This window comes from Coenobita brevimanus, chromosome 47 (genome assembly GCF_032717465.1).
Source record: "Coenobita brevimanus isolate Jiangsu-jjx chromosome 47, ASM3271746v2, whole genome shotgun sequence".
Taxonomy (NCBI): domain Eukaryota; kingdom Metazoa; phylum Arthropoda; class Malacostraca; order Decapoda; family Coenobitidae; genus Coenobita; species Coenobita brevimanus.
Window position 1 is genome coordinate 16,075,350 of NC_137000.1, and position 19,372 is coordinate 16,094,721.

Here is a 19,372-nt window from a genome sequence, read left to right on the forward strand (position 1 = left end):
TTTCACCTCTGCCAGGATGAGTGTGGGATCCTGGCAAGAGCGGCAGGAAAGATCAAGATAGACAAGTTCGATGCTCCCCACCCCGCTTACGAGTGCATCACCCCCCTCCGCTGCCTCGCACTGCGCCACCTGGACCCGAAGAAGTGGGAGGTGCTGAACAATCTCCAAGACAATGTGGAGAACATCAAAGCTAGTGAAATGGACAGCGTCATTCAAAGAAACACCGTCGAGTTTCTCAAGTAAGCAGTGTTATGAATACCTTACTTAAGAGTATGTATGAGATCCTGAAGGAGTGCAAACAGAGTCTGGAAGTAAAATATGATTACAGTAACTCATGATGACTGAACCCTTGTGAAGGTACCGGTATGCAATAGTACAACTTCCAAGGGGATCATGAGAGGACTTTAGAGGGACCATAGCAGGCTGTTGTAAGTTCTGAAGGTTTCAAGAAAATGTTGGGAATCTGAAATAAGCAAAAGTTTCGTTGCGTAAAATTAGACTTGGGTTCAAGGAATTTACGCTTATAGCATCATCATCATCATCATCATCCCGCCTGTTTTCTTATTCACGTGTGGGGCGAGGTAGGGTCCATAGAGTAAGGAAAAGGAAGCAATACGATACCGGGAGAACTAAACAACAAGCATGCCCAATGAAGTGGGCCACACACCCATTCGTTCACCATTCAAGCCCCCGGAGTCCCCATCCCATCCCATAGGATACCTTCCCACACGTAGCTTCATAAATCCCAGTCCAGTAGTCAGTCCAACGAGTGTAGGGTAATAAAATGGAGGGGAGGGGCATGCCGTATTCATGTCATGCACCCCTTCGTACAAAACTCATCCAACCAGCTTGATCCTTAGTCAGTTCCCTAACCTCGTCAGCCTCCATACCTGTCTTTCTCACACACTCATTTGTCATATCTATTCACCTTCTTCTTGGAATACTACACCTTCCCTTACCTTCAAACTCACTTACATATGCCCTTGTCATCACCCATTTATATCCATTCTTTCCGTATGCGGTACTGTCTAAGCACGCTCTCTTCATCTCTGTTGTCTATGGGTTTCCGTACTCCACATATTATACGAATTATATTAGTTCATTTTCTATCCGCTCTCCGCGCCCCACACACAGTACTCAAGAACCCCATCTCCACTGCTGTAGTTCTTGTTTTTTTGTTTTCATGTCACACCAGAGTCTCACACACGTAGGTAATAATACCATTTCATACAGTCCTCTTGCAGGCGCCGCGCTCAGACCTCTCTTTCGTATAAGGCCTTCATAGCGCCAGCCACTTTCCTTCTGTGCCACTCTACTTTCCATTTCTTTTGCACATTTGCTTCTTTCTCCTCTTACTGGACTGAGGTCTTTAAATTCTCTCACCAATTCAAGTTTCTCTTCATTCAGCAGAGCGTAACACAGAGAGTCACCTTCTCTCTCAATAACCATCACTTTCATTGCACAACTTTTATACAAACTTCAACAAATCTCTGTTCCAGTCCGCAAAGCTGCTGTTTATTATTAGCGTCATATGCATGCATCAGATATGAATTACTCCACCCTTCAACATTCATATAATCCTCATCCCTCTCTCAAACACCTTTCACGTAACTCCATACAAGTAATATTGAATGGCCATGGGGGGATATCACATCCTTGTCATACTTCAACACTGACGTTAAACCACTCATTTAGACAACCACCTACTCTCATACTAGACTCTTAACAACATTCGACAGCTTTCCCTCCACGCCGTATGTGTGCAAGGCTTTCCATATCTCTGTTCACCGTGTTATGGGGTTTTTCCAGATCCTGTACCAAAGTTACCTTACAATCTCTTTCATATTCTTTTTTCACTATCTGTCTCCACATGAGTATTTGATCTACACATTTCCTACCACTCCCAAAACCTTCCTGCTCGTCACCTTCCAGACCTGATATTTTCCACATTTTTTCTTCTATAATTCTTCTATAAACTTTTTTCACAACACTCAGCAGCTTATACCGTGATAATATTTACATTTACAGGGACACAGTCACAGCCTTTTTCCACTCTGCGGGTTCAGTTCCACTCATCCAAGCTTTCTTCTACATTTCAAAAAACACTTCATTTCAATCTCTCCACTACGCTTGATCATCTTTGCTATACTTCATCTATCCATTTCATGGACCGTGTATCATGGTTTTTCTCAAATATCTTTCAAACTAATCAATTGATCGGTATGATACTTTGACACAGTGTACATGACACCTCCCGCTAATTTTTGGTAATATACGGCATTGCCAAGTGGTGTTAGTGAAGGCGTTTACTCTTGACGTTTAAAGGCAAAGTCGCGTGAGTCGCCAGACTAATCAACACAATCGAACGTCCGCTACCCCCCATCCCCTTCCTCTCCCTCCCTACCTCCCTCCCTCTCCCCCCTCTCCCTTCCCCCTCCTCATTTCCCCCCGCCCCCGCCTCACTTCCCCCCTCAACCCTCATTCCTGCTGGCCTCCCCGTGCCCCCCCCCCTCTGTCCACTCTATCATGTTATAATGATTAGTATCGGGTATCATAAATACAGTATGTTGTTGTTTGTAGTCTGTGTTCATTTAATCATTGTTATTGTATGTCCTGAAGTTATATAAACGGGAGTTGACTAAAGAGCGTATGACCGTCACCTTATTCACCCAATATAATGTGCCTACTATCACGATCTCTTAATTCCTTTACCCCCCATATCGACGTGTTTACTATGAGCAGGTAAGATAAGGTATCCAAAATTAAATCACACAGTTTAACTTACAAACCAGTACGGTACGGTATATAATCAACACAACATAATAAGGCCGTAATGGATTTATGAAATTCTCTCTCTCTCTCTCTCTCTCTCTCATAATAAATATCATAATAGGTAGAAAAGTTATCTGCTACTACTGAATAATATAATGGTAAACGGTATTTTATTGCATATTGTATGTTACATACAGGTATTGGGGGGAATGCTGAGAGAAAGAGAGAGAGTGAAACAGTGAGACAGAGGGAGGGAGAGAGGGAGGGAGAGGAAGGAGATGGGGGTAGCGGACGTTCGTTTGTGTAGATTAGCCCTGCAGGGCTCACGCGACTTTGCCTTTCAACGTCAAGAGTAAACGCCTTCACTAACACCACTTGGCAATGCCGTATATTACCAAAAATTAGCGGGAGGTGTCATGTACACTGTGTCAAAGTATCATACCGATCAATTGATTAGTTTGAAAGACATTTGAGAAAAACCATGATACACGGTCCATGAAATGGATAGTAATGCCCTCTCATTTTTCAGCTTTTTCACTGCCTTCTTCACTTCTGCCACTGTTCCATTTTCCGGCACCACATTCCCTAAGCTGCACACCGCGAAACCCAGTCCTGTTTACTACCGCACACTTCTCAGCATTTCTGTGCATTAGCGGTCTAGAATATTCTTTCCATATTCTGCTCGTTACTTTATTGCCATTTGTTGGTATTCTTCCGCTTTCATTCCTCACACATTCACACTTTTCCCCACTCGGGTTTCTATATTTTCGCACATCTATCCAGCAGAGTTTTTTTTTTTTTTTTTTTTTCAGAAGAATATACATTAATTTTTCGTCTATGATCACCATTTATCACTCTTCCATTTTTCTTTACTAATCTCCTCGCATATTTATTACTGTCAGTATATTGCCTTCATGTATTTACGTTTTGTGTAATTTTGAACTAAAATGCCAGTACAATTTCAGTATTCACATATGCTGCTAGTTTTCAGTTTTTACGGAACAGCTCATATTTTATCAATGCAGTTCCTGTTTGTGTGACATGCATTGGCCTGAGCCACAAACTGATGTGTCCTGTGCACGTCCGTGTGTCATCGCTTTCCATATTTGTTAGACTGAATACCTCTTATCGTATCGTTTTTTTTTTTTTTTTGCCAATGTTTGTTGGGTTTAGAAGGAAACAGAGAGGGGTCTATGAGATTTTGAGTTCCTGAAGAGGGAACAGAGAAAAAAAGTGACTTGAATCTGGTGACGTATTCTTGTTATGCTACCTACAGACAAGTTTATTCATCTTAGGGGCGACTCATTGTTGCCAAGGGTCAGTGAAAGCTATATTTAACTCCTCCAGTTAAAATAGTCTTTCCTGAGCTGAGGAAATCGTCTGGAGGCAGCAGGAATGAAGTACAGATTACCTCCTCGGACTCAAAAATTCATCTAGTTTCTAAGATGCAGTTGCTGAGTTGATCGCTAGTAATAAGAAGAGATTATCTTCATAGTCCTGTGCCGAGACTATTGCAGCAAAACAACAGCTGAGATGTAGGGTCAACTCACAATTTCAAGCTGAGGAACTTTGTATTTCATAAGAAAGTCGCTAAAATGCCTCCTTGTAGCCGAAATTGAAAATCGCCTGATAGTCAGCTGATGTGTCCGTTGATGCAACAGCTGATATGTTAAATCAACTTAAAATTTCAAGCTGGGCAACTATGTATTTCATAAGAAAATCGCTCAGAGCTCTTCAAGAGCAAATATTCACACTTTCCTTGAAGGAAAAACAATCCCCCAGGTGAACCACTTAGAGACTTGTCCTCTTCGCCGTAGGAAAATTTTTTTACCTTCTATGAAATGTTGGTTTTCTGATATCTGAGGCCAAACATTTCAAAATTCCCCTCTCTGCAGGTCATGAAATAAAGATGACAGTTTCTCTAAGGTATGAGTGTGTGTGGTGAATTAGTGACACATTCGACGTCAAAGCTGAGTAGGTCAGCAGCTGTTTATATAGTTTAGTTTTCCAGGAACTTCATGCAGTATGATGGGGCTGATAGCAAGGAGATCTATCGAATGTGTGGGATCCTACTGACTAACAGTTTTGAGGTGAAGCACAACGGCCAGCGGGTACGTGGAGTTTATCCTCAGGCGGCGCTCATGGCACACGACTGCATACCAAACACCAAGCACTGCATCGACCAGGACCTCACTTTCATCATCAGGGCCATCGTCGTTATCCGCAAGGGTAGCCCCATCACCACCACCTACACCAACACACTCTGGAACACACTGCAGCGCCGCAAGCAGCTCAAGGTACCAGTCTGCCAAGGGGCAGCATCATTGTCTAGCGAAGGTCCAGCAGATGTACAGTTGGCTCCACTAGTGCGTGACCCACCCATCACCACAAATGTTGTCTCAGTAGTTGACAGGTATTAATCTAAACAATCCTCTCTTCTCCCTTCCTTCTCCGCACGTCATTGTGTTAGGTTTTGGGTCACTTGTTGCTGTTATGAGTTTCTACATCAAACTGAGACAGTATTTGTAGTGGTGGGTGTGTCATGCGGGAATGGAGCCAGCTGTACTTGACATCTTTGATTTATTCACGTCACTGGGTGGGGTGGGGGGGGAGTAATATGAATGAACATGGACACTGAAGTGTTAATGGAAATGACTAAGGAACTGTGATGTGTGAATGTCAAAAATGGTAGCTAGACCCCTGCTTGACACTAAACTGTCCCAGGATCAGGTGTGGCATACGGCACTATACTACGTTACACCTTGACTAGCCAGGATTGGTGGGCGTTCACCTTCTTTCTTTTCTCCATGTTATCTTGAAGTTTATTTTATTTTGCATTTTATCATGTGACGTTCAAAAGTTTTTCTGTTCCCTGACGTCAGCTAGGCACAGTGTCCATTCTTCCCGTTATCCTGACCCATTTTCCACGCACAGTACTACACATCTTAGATGGAGAGAATCGGATGAAAGTTATATGAAATCTGGCTGTATCTGTCAGAAGTGTAAGGAAACCCCAGGAACAGTCTCTCCCATTCCATCCCGTAATTATTCTAAGTAAGAGGTTGCATGCAATGCAGGTGGTAAGTGGTGGGGTCGCCGCATCCCTCCTGTAGTATGGTGTGATTCTCGGCTCCTGCTTTATCCACCTTTAGTCACTTTCTTATTTCATGGTACCATCTCCAGTGAAAGAAGATTGCAGTGCATCTGCCCCTTGAATAATAATAATAAAAAAAATCTAAACTAGGACTCTGTAAATGGCCTACAGACAGTCACGGTGCTCCACCTACTGTTTCTTAGTGACTTAGACCCCATTGGGGATTTTGATTTTTTTTTTTTTTTATGTCAGCGGTGGTCCACGTTATAAACAAGATCTGAAGACCCTAAGGTAGCTTGTGGAACATCAGCAAGGTAGACCAGGTGTCGAAGAACACATGTGTCTGCTATTGTTTCTTACAATGACCTTGACCCCGCTGGGGAGATTTGGATTTTTTTCTGTCAGCAGTGGCCTAAGCCGGGACGCATAGCCTGGTCCATTCAGATTCCTTGCGCAGTCTCTGGTTCTCCTGGAATCGTTGTGAAACTCTAAAGTGAGACCAGTAATTCACAAGTAATATGGTCAGATATTTGTCGTAAGTATGTTAATAATCTGGTACCAATAGACATAATTTTGTGAAGTTGTATGCTTATATGTCAGTATGGTACAATAATTTATCATACTAACATTATAGGTATATCATCAGGGTTTGTAAACTCCGCACACTGACGCTTTCAGCTGGATGACGTGATGTCACTCATACATTTAATGGATACTAAAGCCGGATTCAGATGGTTATTATAAATATTTAGTGTTTGACATGAAACGCCTGCACTGTAATCTAAATAGCATCCGATTGGTACTCATTACGAGGCACTTTTGAAAATTATAATTTTGGCGGTGTTTGTCAGCAACGTCCACATTCTTTCCAGCTCCTTAAGGCAGTTACTTATAATTAAGTTTGCAGCTTGCACCAATATAATCAGTAGGATCATAGCATACGCTTGCCAAACAAAAAACTGCCATCTTTATATCTTTTATTTCTGATCCTATATGACGGTTCATTTGCTCTGTACTTGTTCCAATCAACCCGTTCATTGTTAGGAACTGATATAGGTATATAACTTTAATTATTTATTTATTAATTGATTAACTAATTTATTTTTTCAGTAATGGAAAATCCTTAATAGTCAAAGAGTTAAGACAACTTAGTGTCATAGTTGGCTAATTTTGTTCCCCACGCCAGTTCGCCAAATACTTCATGTGCACGTGCCGGCGGTGCAGCGACCCGACTGAGCTTGGGAGCCACATGAGCACCTTGCTGTGTAACAGCTGTGGCGGCCACGTCCTCTCCACGGCACCCCTCGACCCGAAGGCTCCATGGGCATGCCTCAAGTGTGGGCAGGAGGTCCTCTCGCAGACAGTATGTACTCACCACCCAGATACACAGACATCAATGAGTAATTCTCCGTAATTATAATTTGTTGTTGCAAGAAGGACAAAGAGAATACGGGTATAAAAGTCTCTCATTTATCTTCTTCTTTTTGCAAAACAGTCTCTTAGTTACGAGAAGAAAACAATAAGTTTCTTTTCAGAAAGGACACCTCAAGGGGATTGATGTTTCCTTATGTCTCTTGTTCTTCCTGAAAATCAAAGTCTGAGCTACGAGAGGGGTTGATCCTAAGTCTGTTGGTAAATTAAGGCCCAGGTTGCGGCTCGGTATTCTCGGTGTCTGGGAGCGTCGGATTAGGAAGATTTCCCACGTCTCTGCCTTACTAGATTATCTCTGTATGTGGCACCTTAATATTCTGCAGTATTCATTGCTTTTTAGTGATGGCATATACAGCATAAATGTTGTTATCAGAGAATTTTACAGAATCTCAAGAAAATATCTGTGTGTAAAAGAGAGGTGCAAAGGAGCCTCCTTAGCCCTCCAGAATGTGGGTCTCTAGCGCAGGTAAACTCTTGGCTTAAATCAACAGACTATAAGACAAGATCAGAATTTATGTGCATATGATTTCATAATTGTCATAATGGAGTTAGTGGGGTAAAACTTTACTGTAATAATACTCTGTAACGTCAAATATTTTCGCATTGCTTAAAAAAAAATTCGGCTTTACTTAAGAAATACATTTTCGAGAATATTTTAAACAGAGTATTCAGCGTCTGGTACAGCCATGTAAATTTTTCACAGACTACACTTAGGGTTCACATTCCTAAGCTCAATAGCTAACGTTACTGGATGGGTGATGTTTGAGACACTGTAGATGTTGCTTTACATATCATTCGTATTAAATACGAGTGTCTTCACTTGCTGTATAGAACTGTCCTGTCATTTCTTTTCTTTACCCGAGTGATTCATTGTCACTTTAAATACATATAACAGGGATGCCATTTTTTTTTTTTCGAGTACTTAGGCCGCCAGAGATTATGTAAAAATTGTAATCGCAGCCAAAATTCTCCGTCAAATAGAACGTAACTGCATCAGTATTAAGTTCTTTTTAATATTTTGTTCTCGCCATTTTCAAATACTTATATTCAGTGTAGGACAAACTTTCGAAGTGAAGGGGTTAAAAATAGCCTTCATTTACCTCTTGTAATAGGGCAGTGCCCTAAATTGAATAGTGTTGTTTCGATATAACAGGAATAAAGTAAAAGGGACATCACTGGATGAAACATTTCAGATAAAGATAAAGATGTAAACAGCCATATAATCATCTGAGTATAAAGCCATTGGTGTGTTGCGTCAGGTGGACTGGGGTGACGGTATCTTGTACAAGGAACTGCGTGGGCTGGACCAGTCAACGGCGCGGCCACTGGAGGACTTCCTGCAGCACTACCAGAAGGCGCTGCACCCAGGACACCGGTTCTTTGTTGAGGCAAAGTACAAGCTTATTATGTTCTACGGAAATCGCCCCAACTACAGGTACAGAGGTGAGTGAAGTGGAAGAGGAGTTGGGGGCTGAGTTGAGAGGGAGGCAATGATGTGGGTGAAGGTGAGTGGAGAAGGTGCCAAAGCCAAATGAGGAGGAACGTCGTGCAAGACTGGTTGATTCACAACATTAAAAGTAAAATTTCGGAGGCTTGAATGATGAGTGGAGGAGGTTTGGCTTATATTCGCCAAGCATTCAAATGATAGTTCTTCGACATTGATATATGTTCTTGTTTTCATTCGTGAATTTTACCCACCTCAGTTTATGACAGTTCCGATAAAATGATGGTGATGATGGTGATGGTGATGATGATGATGGTGATGATGATGATGATGATGATGATGATGATGATGATGATGATGATAAATTATCTGTCACTTCGTGGTTGAATTTATCAAGATGATTCGTGGATTTTTGTATCCGTATGCCGTTCTCAGAATAATGATGCCAAAAATAATTGTTCCTTGTACTGTTCTTGTCATATTTTACAGAGCTGTTAAATGACTTCTGCTTTCACGTAACTGTCTGTCTGTTATATGAAGCCGCATTTCCTGAAAAGTTATTAATACAAAAGAACCTCCACGCGTTTCCGTCCCTACATAGTGGTGATATATTTCCAAGTATACCACCCTGCCTCATCCACTATTGCTAGATCACTGTTGTGATGATCATGTGGATACTGAAATTGAGGAAGCAGAAGAATTGACGAGGGATAGAAATGTACACCCGGGGAAAGTTCCGCCTTATACACCTGCCTGCCAAGTTGGGACCTTTATGAGTGAGACAGCCATTACAGTCGTTCTATTTTATGAAGGCAGTTTGGGTGGGGCGATCTGGAACCTCACACTGTTAGCTCTGTTGCCACATCGCCGCCGATACACGTGTAATTATTTGTGTTCACCTCTCTGTCTCTCTCATTCTCCTATTTTAAGCTAGTAACTACTTGTAAATGAATTTTAGACACACTGTATAAGTGTAATTCAATAAAAAAGCTATAGTATAGTATAAATCTCGTAAGACTTGTCATTGTTGCTTTTGTGACGTTGTCAGGTGGTGACACGAGGGATAGCCCTGCGTGAGCGGGTCATACTCGGTCAGTCTCCCGCCATGGAAGCTATAAAAAAAAAAAACGCACCTATAGACTTTTATCTCAGGGGTGCTGTGGAAAAAAAGTCGAAAACAAGAGAAAGAATAAAGAAAATACAATTAGTAGTAGTTAATATAAATATGAGAGAGAGAGAGAGAGAGAGAGAGAGAGAGAGAGAGAGAGAGAGAGAGAGAGAGAGAGAGAGCACGTGTGTGGCGACGATGTGGCAACAGAGCTAACAGAGTGAGGTCCCAGAACACCCCACCCAAACTGCCTTCATAACATAGAACGACTTTAGTAAAGCAGTAGCCAGACACTCAAATGTCTGGTACCACTGTGTGGGAGGGGAGAAGTTAAAGGAAGGGGAAGGCTGGGGGAGCTGATAGTTCTTACCCCTCCCTCTTTCATCCCCATCCTCCTCACACGGTTACCAGATAGATGAATGTTGGCTACTGCTTCGCTACCACTTGTCTCACATTTACTGTTCGAGGTGGTGAGCAAGGGTATAACGCGGAACTTTCCTCGGCTGTATACATACATACATACATACATCCATACATTATCAAATCCTGTGTTGCCTCATAAGGAGAGTAGGAGCCCGGGGCTGGGCAAGCTGGTACAGCCATTTAAAATGAGGGTGACCCGCCTCATTCATCGCTGAGTGGCATTACGTGAGCAATATACTCCAACCATCTTTTGTGGTCGTGACGGCTGAGTCTATATAGGTTTGGCTTGCTACAGTGGAAAACCCGGGTTCAATATCCACTGGTTATGGGTGCCTAAATGGCTAGCTTGGTAAGCTGCTGTACTCACGCAGTTGCAAGCGCTGGTTCGTTCGAATCTCTTGGATATAAACTTACACCGGCTCAATCCGACTGGAGCGCCTTAATTACCCACTAAACCACCAGGCGTCATAATTTGGTTATATGGTTGTCACCCAGCGTAGTAAATGGTTTCCTGGTGTACAGGAAACTATTTGGCTTGTCACCCAGTTTAGAGTCATCCGTAGACAGAAGGTAGGGGAAAGAAAGAAGGAAAGAAAGAAGGTAGAGGGAAGACAGAAGGAAAGAAAGACAGAGGATGAAGGATGGAAAGAAGGAATGAAGAGTGGAAAGGGCAGGCACCCGAGAGCAGCGCTACGTCGAGTAAGTGGATGGTGAGCGCCCCCATCAACCACTCAAGTGAAATGTGTGGATGAAATATGCATGGAGAAGTACCGTGTCTACAAAGAGAATCTTAACTCAGGTGATCGATGGTTTAGCCGTAGTTCGCAAGTTTTTGTCAGACAGTTATGTCTCAATATTTCTTACGTTATATAATGTTCCATATTTATGTTGTATGAGCAGAAACAGAAGGCATACGTATTTAATATGAAATTATCGAAGAATATTTTCAAACTTTTATGCACAGTTTCAAGAGATATAGACGGAAAATAGTAAGGATACGATTGTGTACTCTTAGGCACTGTGTACGGTACATGACAATGGTTATGCACTTTTTTAATAGTAATTAATTATACTTATTATTATTTTTTTTATTTAGCGGTCGATGGAATGGTTTCGGTCGCACATACATTAGGAAACGAACTTTGTGTGGGTCGTTTTACCTAGGACCCATATACATGTATATGGGTCCTGGTTTTACCTGTGAGATGGAGTCACGAATTTTGGAGTCACGAATTTTTCATGAGTAAATGGATCCACTGATCGAAGCTACGTCGATTTTTTGATTTCCTGTTCCCGCTTTTGAATTCCGCCAGTCCCATGTGTTTGATGAGATGATTATGGTTATGATGATTTACTACCAATAACTGGAGTGGGTAGGATCCACAAACAAGAAAAGGGAAGAAATAAATGGTAGGAGAACTATCAACAGTGTCCAGTGATATGACCCTAATGTCCGTTCACGTACCATTCAGGCCTTCGCATTGCTGTGATTCATACGGCATGGACGATGTACAGAAATAATGTGCTTCATAACACTAAGTTACTCTCATAAAGTCATTCTCCCCCCCCCAAAAAAAAAAAAAAAAGATGCGTCACATCATCTGCATCTCTCTTCATATATAACCTTTCCATTTCTCTCTTCAAGTGAAGGAGCAACTGGGTAGATACGATCTGGGGCAGATGAGGAGGTGGAAAGTATGTGTAAAGTATTCATACAATAAATCTGCAGCATGTGGGATGTTGTGTAGGGTGGAGAGAAAACGCAAGGGCGTGACAAGAACAGGGTTGTGGAATCACGAGGTGAAACAACGTGAGGTGGAGAAGACGGAAGCATCCACTAAGAAGGCTGAAGGCCGAGGGGTAGAGGATGTCGAGAGACGGAAAAAAGAATTTTATATTGGAGGAAAGGTGAAGCGACTAGTAAGACAAAGCAAGGAAAGTATCGTTTTGGAGTTTGGAAGAAATGTGAAGGTTAAATGAATAAGAAATTATTTCGTAAGAAGGTCAAGAGATAAAGACATGGTGGCATCAGAGGAGTGAAAATGGAAAATGCTGATGGAGTAGAGAAAGAAAGTGACCAGATGGAGAGAACATTTTAAAGAGATGTTAAATATAGAGAACGAAAGTAATGTAAGTGGCAGAGAAATAGCTTGGAGGATAAGACTGGCGAGGAGGATGGAAGAAATTAGTAGGATGGGAGCATGTGAGGCGCTGAGGACAGTAAGAAGTGATGGAATGTGGAGCGAAATATTGAAATAAGGGGGAGAGGTAGTGACTGCAAGAGTATGGAAGATGTGCAGATTGACTTGAACGAAAGGTAGAATGCCACTGGGTTGGAGTTCAGGTACATTAATTTCTCCTTAGAAAGGAAAGGGAGATGGAGAATTATATGTCAGTCCAAGGTGTATCTGTCTTCTCGGTGTAATAAGAAATATATGCAGTACAGCAGGATACTTTTTGCCGGAGTTAGGGAGATAACCGAGGAATTAGCTGTTGAAGAACATAAAGACATCAGGATAAGGAGGGGATATGTAGATCACATATTCGTTCTACAGTGTTTAGTGGAAAAGTATTTAGAGAAGGGAAAGAAGTTGCATGATGTCCTCGTGGAATTTGAGAAAGCATATAACAGAGTAGATAGACGAGGAATGTGGGAGGTGTTGAAAATATATGAAGTGGAAGGGAAATTGCTGAAAGCTGTCAAGAGTATGCATTAGGCCGCTAGGGCCGCAATGCGTGTGGTAAGTGAGCGAAGTGAGTTCTTCAGTTTGAATGTTGGACTGAAACATGGATGTGTCATATCTCCATGGCTGATATGTATGTATATATATATATATATATATATATATATATATATATATATATATATATATATATATATATATATATATATATATATATATATGTAATATGTTTGTGTGTGTGTACACACACACGAATATAAGTAGCGTTATAATAGAAGTGCAAGACAGGGCAGTGGGTGTTGGTGTGTTCTTAGTGAGAGACGGTAGAGTTTGGAAACTGTCTCCACTGTTGTTTGCTGATGATACTGTTTTCTTAAGTGAAGATGAATGGGAGTTGCAAGGCTCTGTGGATGTGTATGTATGAACCGAAAGTTAAAAATGATTACAGCTACGAATAAAGTTATGGTTTTTGAGAGAAATGAAATCATGGAATGCACAGTGAGGCTAAATGGAAAGGAAATGGAGAATATGAATGCCTTCAAATACTTAGGTAATTCGACGAATATGGATGGAAGTTTAGAGGATGAAGTGCATGAAAGGATGCAGCAGGGAAGAAAGGTTGCACGATCATTGAAGACAGTGATAAAGATTAGAAGAATGTCCATGAATATATTGTGATCCCCAGTTTGTAACGCATGGAAGTGAAGGTTGGGCAGTGTTGGAAAGTCACAAGTGAAGAGCGAGAGCAGTGGAAAGTTATCTGGGAAGTGCATGTGAATTACGTAGGGAGACAGAAAAATGAGGAAGAGGGGGCACATTATGGTTATGTGAAAGTGTTGGAAAGCTTTAGGAGAAATACTTCGCGATGGTTTGGCCATGTCGAGAGGATGGAGAATGAGAGACTGACTAGAAGGGTGTATATGAGTGAGGTGGAGGTAGGGACCGAGGAAGAGATGTAGGGATGGGGTGGACAGTTATATGAGATAGGCGTGTGTGAGTTGGAAAGAGGGCAGCCAGATGGCAGAAGACAGGGCGATTCGCTTGTGGCCACCCCAAATGGGATTAAAGTGTGGCGATGGGTACGGTACGTAGATAGATGGATAGAGAGATAGATAGTCAAGTCTTCACATCGCAGTTATTCGCACCGTGGCTTACATTATTCACCAATCTTCCTGGCCTTCCACACAACGTCCTACACACAGGCTCAGTCACATACATACAGCTTTTTCAATTCCGTGTTCATAGCCATACCTCTCTCTAACTCTTTACCCTTTGATCAGTAGACTTCCTTACTCTGTATCTTGCTCTGATGTTTCCGTTTCCTGTCCCTTTCGGGACTTTGGCGAAAGCTTTGCCATTGCACTTGACATCTCAAAGGCTTTCGATCGAGTCTGGCATAAATCTTTAATTTCCAAACTGCCCTCTTACGGTTTCTATCCTTCTATCTGTGCCTTCATCTTTAGCTTCCTTTCTGGTCATTCTATAGTTGCTGTTGTAGACGGCCATCGTTCTTCTCCTAGATTTATCAACAGTGGTGTTCCGCAGGGCTCTGTCCTATCACCAACTCTCTTTCATTTATTCATCAATTATCTTCTAAGCTGTATATCTAACCCTATCCACTCGTACGCTGATGATTCCACCCTTCACCTTTCCATTCGGTTTCCGCAAAGTCCATCTCAGCAGTTACTTCAACAAACAAGGGATGAGGCTATGGCACACCTAATGTCTGACTTGGCTTGTATCTCTAACTGGGGTGAAAATAATCTTGTTGTTTTTAATGCATCAAAGACTCAGTTTTTACACCTATCAACGTGTCAAAATCTTCCACAGAGTACCCACTAAAGTTTAATAATATCCAGCTCAATCCTGCATCATCCTTGAACATGTTTGGGGTTTCATTCACTCGGGATTTATCTTGGAAAGATCATATTGCAGCTCCTGTAAAATCTGCTTCCAAGAGATTAGGTGTGCTAAGCCGACTCCTTGCCTTCTTTATCCCTGTTGTTGACTTTATGCACGGGTTTTATTCGCCCCTGTTTAGCGAACAGCTCTCATGTGTGAGGAGGCTCCCCACATACAGCTCGTCTCAATAGGATGGAGTCAACTCTCCTCTTACTGGCTCCCTTCAATCTCTGTCTCTTCGCTGCACTGTTGCCTCTTTATCTCTTTTCTATCGCTATTTCAATGGTCACTGCTCCTCTGAACTGTCTGCTTGCATCCCTCCACCTCTACGACAAGTGCAAAGCACCCGTCTAGCAACAAACGCTTACCCTTTTTCTGTCCAACTCTCTAATGCAAGAGTTAACCGTTACTCCCAGTCCTTCATTTATGCAACAGGTCAACTCTGGAACTGTCTCCCTCTGCCTTTATTTCCTACTTACTATGATCTCCAGTCTTTCAAACGCAGTGTGTCCAGGCATCTCGAAATGAACGGATCTTGAGTTTGGCTCTGTTTTCTATTGTTTTCGTTTTTTTTTTTCTTGTAAGGAACTGTTTTGCAGCACAGCCTTTGGTTCCTTCTTCCTCGCATATATATATATACATACAGTGGGCTCGCACAGTGCGCGTCACCACAGTGCGCGATTCGCCTTGTGCACGAGTGACCAAAAATCATAACCAAAAACCCTTTAATGCGCGAGTTTACCGCACAGAACGCGAGGCAGAGGCAAGGAGTGGCTCAAAAATGCCATTTTCTACTAGTGCGTGACCACCCCTCACAGAGCGCGTCACGTGTCTTCATGCTGATGCGCAGAAATTCCCGGGCATTCGACTGCGCAGCTTGGGGTACAAGGGAGTGGGCGCGTCATAACAGTCCCGGCTCATGCACTGTGCGGATCCGCTCTCTACAGCTAACCTGTCTTGTACAACGTGTGGTGTTTTTTGTGCTGCCTGTACTTCGCTGCACCATGGCTCCAACCCCGAGTTAAGAAACTTCTGATGCACGCCACCAAGTTAAAGATAATTAAGATGAAGGAGGAGGGTCAAGGAAACACGACTATCGGCAGAACCCTGGGACTGGCTGAATCAACAGTGAGAACTGTGTGGAAGAACCGTGAAGCCATAAAGGCTGTAGTGAAGACGTACGGTGCCTCTGACCTAGATGGCCGTTCGCGGGTGGGAAATCGTGCTATGATACTAATGGAGCGCTATCTTGCCACCTTCATAATGCAGAAAGAAAAGGAAGGTGTTCCACTCAATGGAAGATTTATTCGGAACCAAGCCCAACTCTTTTACAAGGCTGCATCTCGAAGGTTAAAAGTGGAAAAACCGTTCAGGGCATCGGTTGGATGGCTGGACCATTTTCTCAAATGCAAGGAACTCAGTTACGTGAAATTGTCTGGCGAGAGACTATCCTGCAATATTTAAAACGATTATTGATGAGGGACAGTACACCAAGGACCAGATCTACAACAACGATGAAACGTCCTTATATTACAAGGCCATGCCAAATTCAACTTGCATTGCTAAAAGACAGAAACAAGCCCCTGGTCGCAAACTCCAGAAGTGTAAGATGACGGTAATGTTTGCTGTAAACCTGTCTGGGAGCCACAAGATGAGGCCAGTTGTTGTACACACAGCTTCACATCCAAGGTGCTACAAAAACCTCACGAACATGGATGCAAGTGGCGTGTATTGGTACAAGTCCGTAAATGGTTGGATGACCGGGAACATTATGGCAGACTAGTTAACGAGGCGGTGTGTCCCTGATGCGAGAGCCAAGTGTCGGGAACTGGGCATTCCATATAAGATGCTCCTTGTGCTTGATAACGCACCAAGTCACCCTCCATACCTGGAAGATCTTCACAAGGATTGTCGTGTTGTGTTTCTGCCGCTCCGCACAACGTCACTAATGCAGCCACTCGATCAAGAACTAATCGCCACAGTGAAGCATTTCTACCATAAGGAAGTGTATGACTACCTACGCAGGAAGACCGACACACAAGAGGAGCTTCATGCCCTACAGGAAGATCACGATTAAGACCTTGATGAGGCATCTGCTCCCGTTCCATCTCCACCAGCACCTGTATCCCGACCTACCACAGATGCCATGACTGTTGAGGCATTTTGGCGTAACTTTATAGTGAAGGACGCAGTTGAATTTCTCCTTGAAGCCTGGCACCAGATTACACCTGCAACAGTGAACCATGCGTGGCGAATGCTCGTGCCTCACCTATGCATCACCCAAGAGACGGCCATTCAACCACTGGCCGATGCTAAGGCAGCAACATTGACAGCAGCACAAGCTGTACCAGGTTTTGAGGACGTTACGTTGGCGGACATACAAGAAGTGCACACTGCTACTGAGGAACAGCCTCCCGAGGAAGTGTTGCAACGGATAGACGAGGCTGATGCAGAGCCCGACGCCAGACAGAGTCAAGTTGAGCAGCCTAGCTTGATGGAAGGCAGGACTGAGCTGTATATGTCAAACATTAACAAGATCCTTGCTGCCGTGGATAAGCTCAAGGAAGAGGTGAAGGCACAGGAAGTGAGCAACCTAAGAACGGAGGAACTTCTGGTTGGTATCGACAAACTCTTCCGTTTCTACAGAGACAGGCACAGGGAAGAAATAAACAAGAGAAGACAGACGCTCATAACAAGCTACACACATCGGGCTCAAGTTGGTGAAATAGCGGAACCATCGACATCGTTTGCTCCTGATCCTGTTGAGGACGAAGAGGATGCAATGTCAGAAATGTCAGCATTGGACTTTGAAGGGTTTATGGCCGAAGTGAGTGACTTTGATGCTCCTGGGGAAGGTGATCAAGAGGAGTCTGAGGAGGGAAGTGTTGGTGCGGTGGGAGGTGCGGTGGGGAGTGCGGCGCTGTAAGTGTTGCCGCGCCTCGGAACCCCTGTTATTTAAGGTCATCAGGCCTGTTGTCTACTGTTGTTAAGGTGACTACCCATATTTTTGTTATTGTAGATATAGCTTTAGTACAATGTCTGAAACATATGACCTTTATTATGTCTCTAAGGGCCAAAAAATGTCCAGGTATGAGGGGGTACCGCCCATATGTAATTATTCCCATAAGATTATGTATTCCTAGTACGCAAATTCCCAGTGCGTGAGCTCGTACACTGCCCAATCTCTTGTGCATTATGCGAGCCCACTGTATATATATATATATATATATATATATATATATATATATATATATATATATATATATATATATATATATATATAGTGGGGTTGGTGGAGGATATAGTGCCCCTCCCTGTATATATATATATATATATATATATATATATATAAGCCCTTGGCCACCCCGTTTGGGATACATGGCGTCTGGCAATGAATGAATGAATGAATATATATATATATATATATATATATATATATATATATATATATATATATTCCTTAAGTGTCATGTATAATACTTTCACTCGTGACTTTTCATACTCATGCCATATAAAGGTTTCAGTCATTTGTAGCATAGATGTGGACAACAACTCCTTCATGCATTTTTTTGTCTGCAGCTTCTGTATTTACTCTGTTACGTATCAAGGTGTTCGTGACAAAGGCCACGTAAGTTCCCTGAGCCAGTCTGCTCTCCAGTTCCTTCACACTTTTACATACGGTATTTACAAGTAACTGCATCAACGGACGTAAGATAATCCACCAATCTGTCTTCTTTCATTCACCAATTGTCACACAATGAATCATCTTTTCTCTCGACGAGCATCACTTTACACTTTCAGTATTCTCTCACAGCAATGATAAAAGTTCTATGGTACTCAGCAAAGATCCCGTCCGTTATTAACAAGCAGTACAACCTTATCTGGGTACACCAGGTTTGAAATATTTCATCCCTTACACATCACTAGCTTCCCTCCCATCACCATAAATCTTGTATTGGCTTCTCTTACAACCCCATGACCACATTCCACACCTGCATGCTTGGTATTGCAGTCTTTCTTATTCTTAAACTCATTCCGAGTCACAGGCAAAGACGTTTAGTGGTTATTACTTGTTCTAATTGGTTCTGAAATTATGGAAAAGTGCATGTTTCGGCTGTAAAGATCTTGACTATATTTACTTAGCATCATTACATGTTCATTTGGGTGGGTGGTACACATGATGTTCGTCCTGCCGCCACACCGCCACACAAGCTGCTCGGTAGTAACAGCTTCTCTCCCATGACGTACTTTGTTATTTCTGCCACCTGGTGATATTATTCCGGTTTCGATAGACTTATCAAAGTGAAGTTAGATACAACCTTCAATAATTCTTTTACTACAAGGGGACCGTCCTAAGTTGAATAAAATCGTCTGGCGCACCCAGAATATACTACAGTAATATATATTCGTACGGAAGGGGTTAAGATTGATAAATCGTCCTGTGGCATATTACCATATTTTTTTTTTTTTTAATAACAGAACGGAGAAAGGAAAAACAAATGGGGGAAAAAACA

The 19,372-nt window shown here is 42.5% G+C and overlaps 1 protein-coding gene across 1 annotated transcript in view; it reads left to right on the top strand.

Annotated features, from left to right (window-relative positions):
* LOC145399059 (SET domain-containing protein SmydA-8-like) overlaps positions 1-19,372 on the top strand; it is a 59,354-nt gene that overhangs the window by 9,805 nt on the left and 30,177 nt on the right. Inside the window, exons 3-6 of the mRNA XM_080271802.1 lie at positions 16-239; positions 4,784-5,069; positions 7,053-7,229; positions 8,557-8,740. Coding sequence (XP_080127928.1) covers positions 16-239; positions 4,784-5,069; positions 7,053-7,229; positions 8,557-8,740 — 871 coding nt within the window. The remainder of the gene's footprint in view (positions 1-15; positions 240-4,783; positions 5,070-7,052; positions 7,230-8,556; positions 8,741-19,372) is intronic.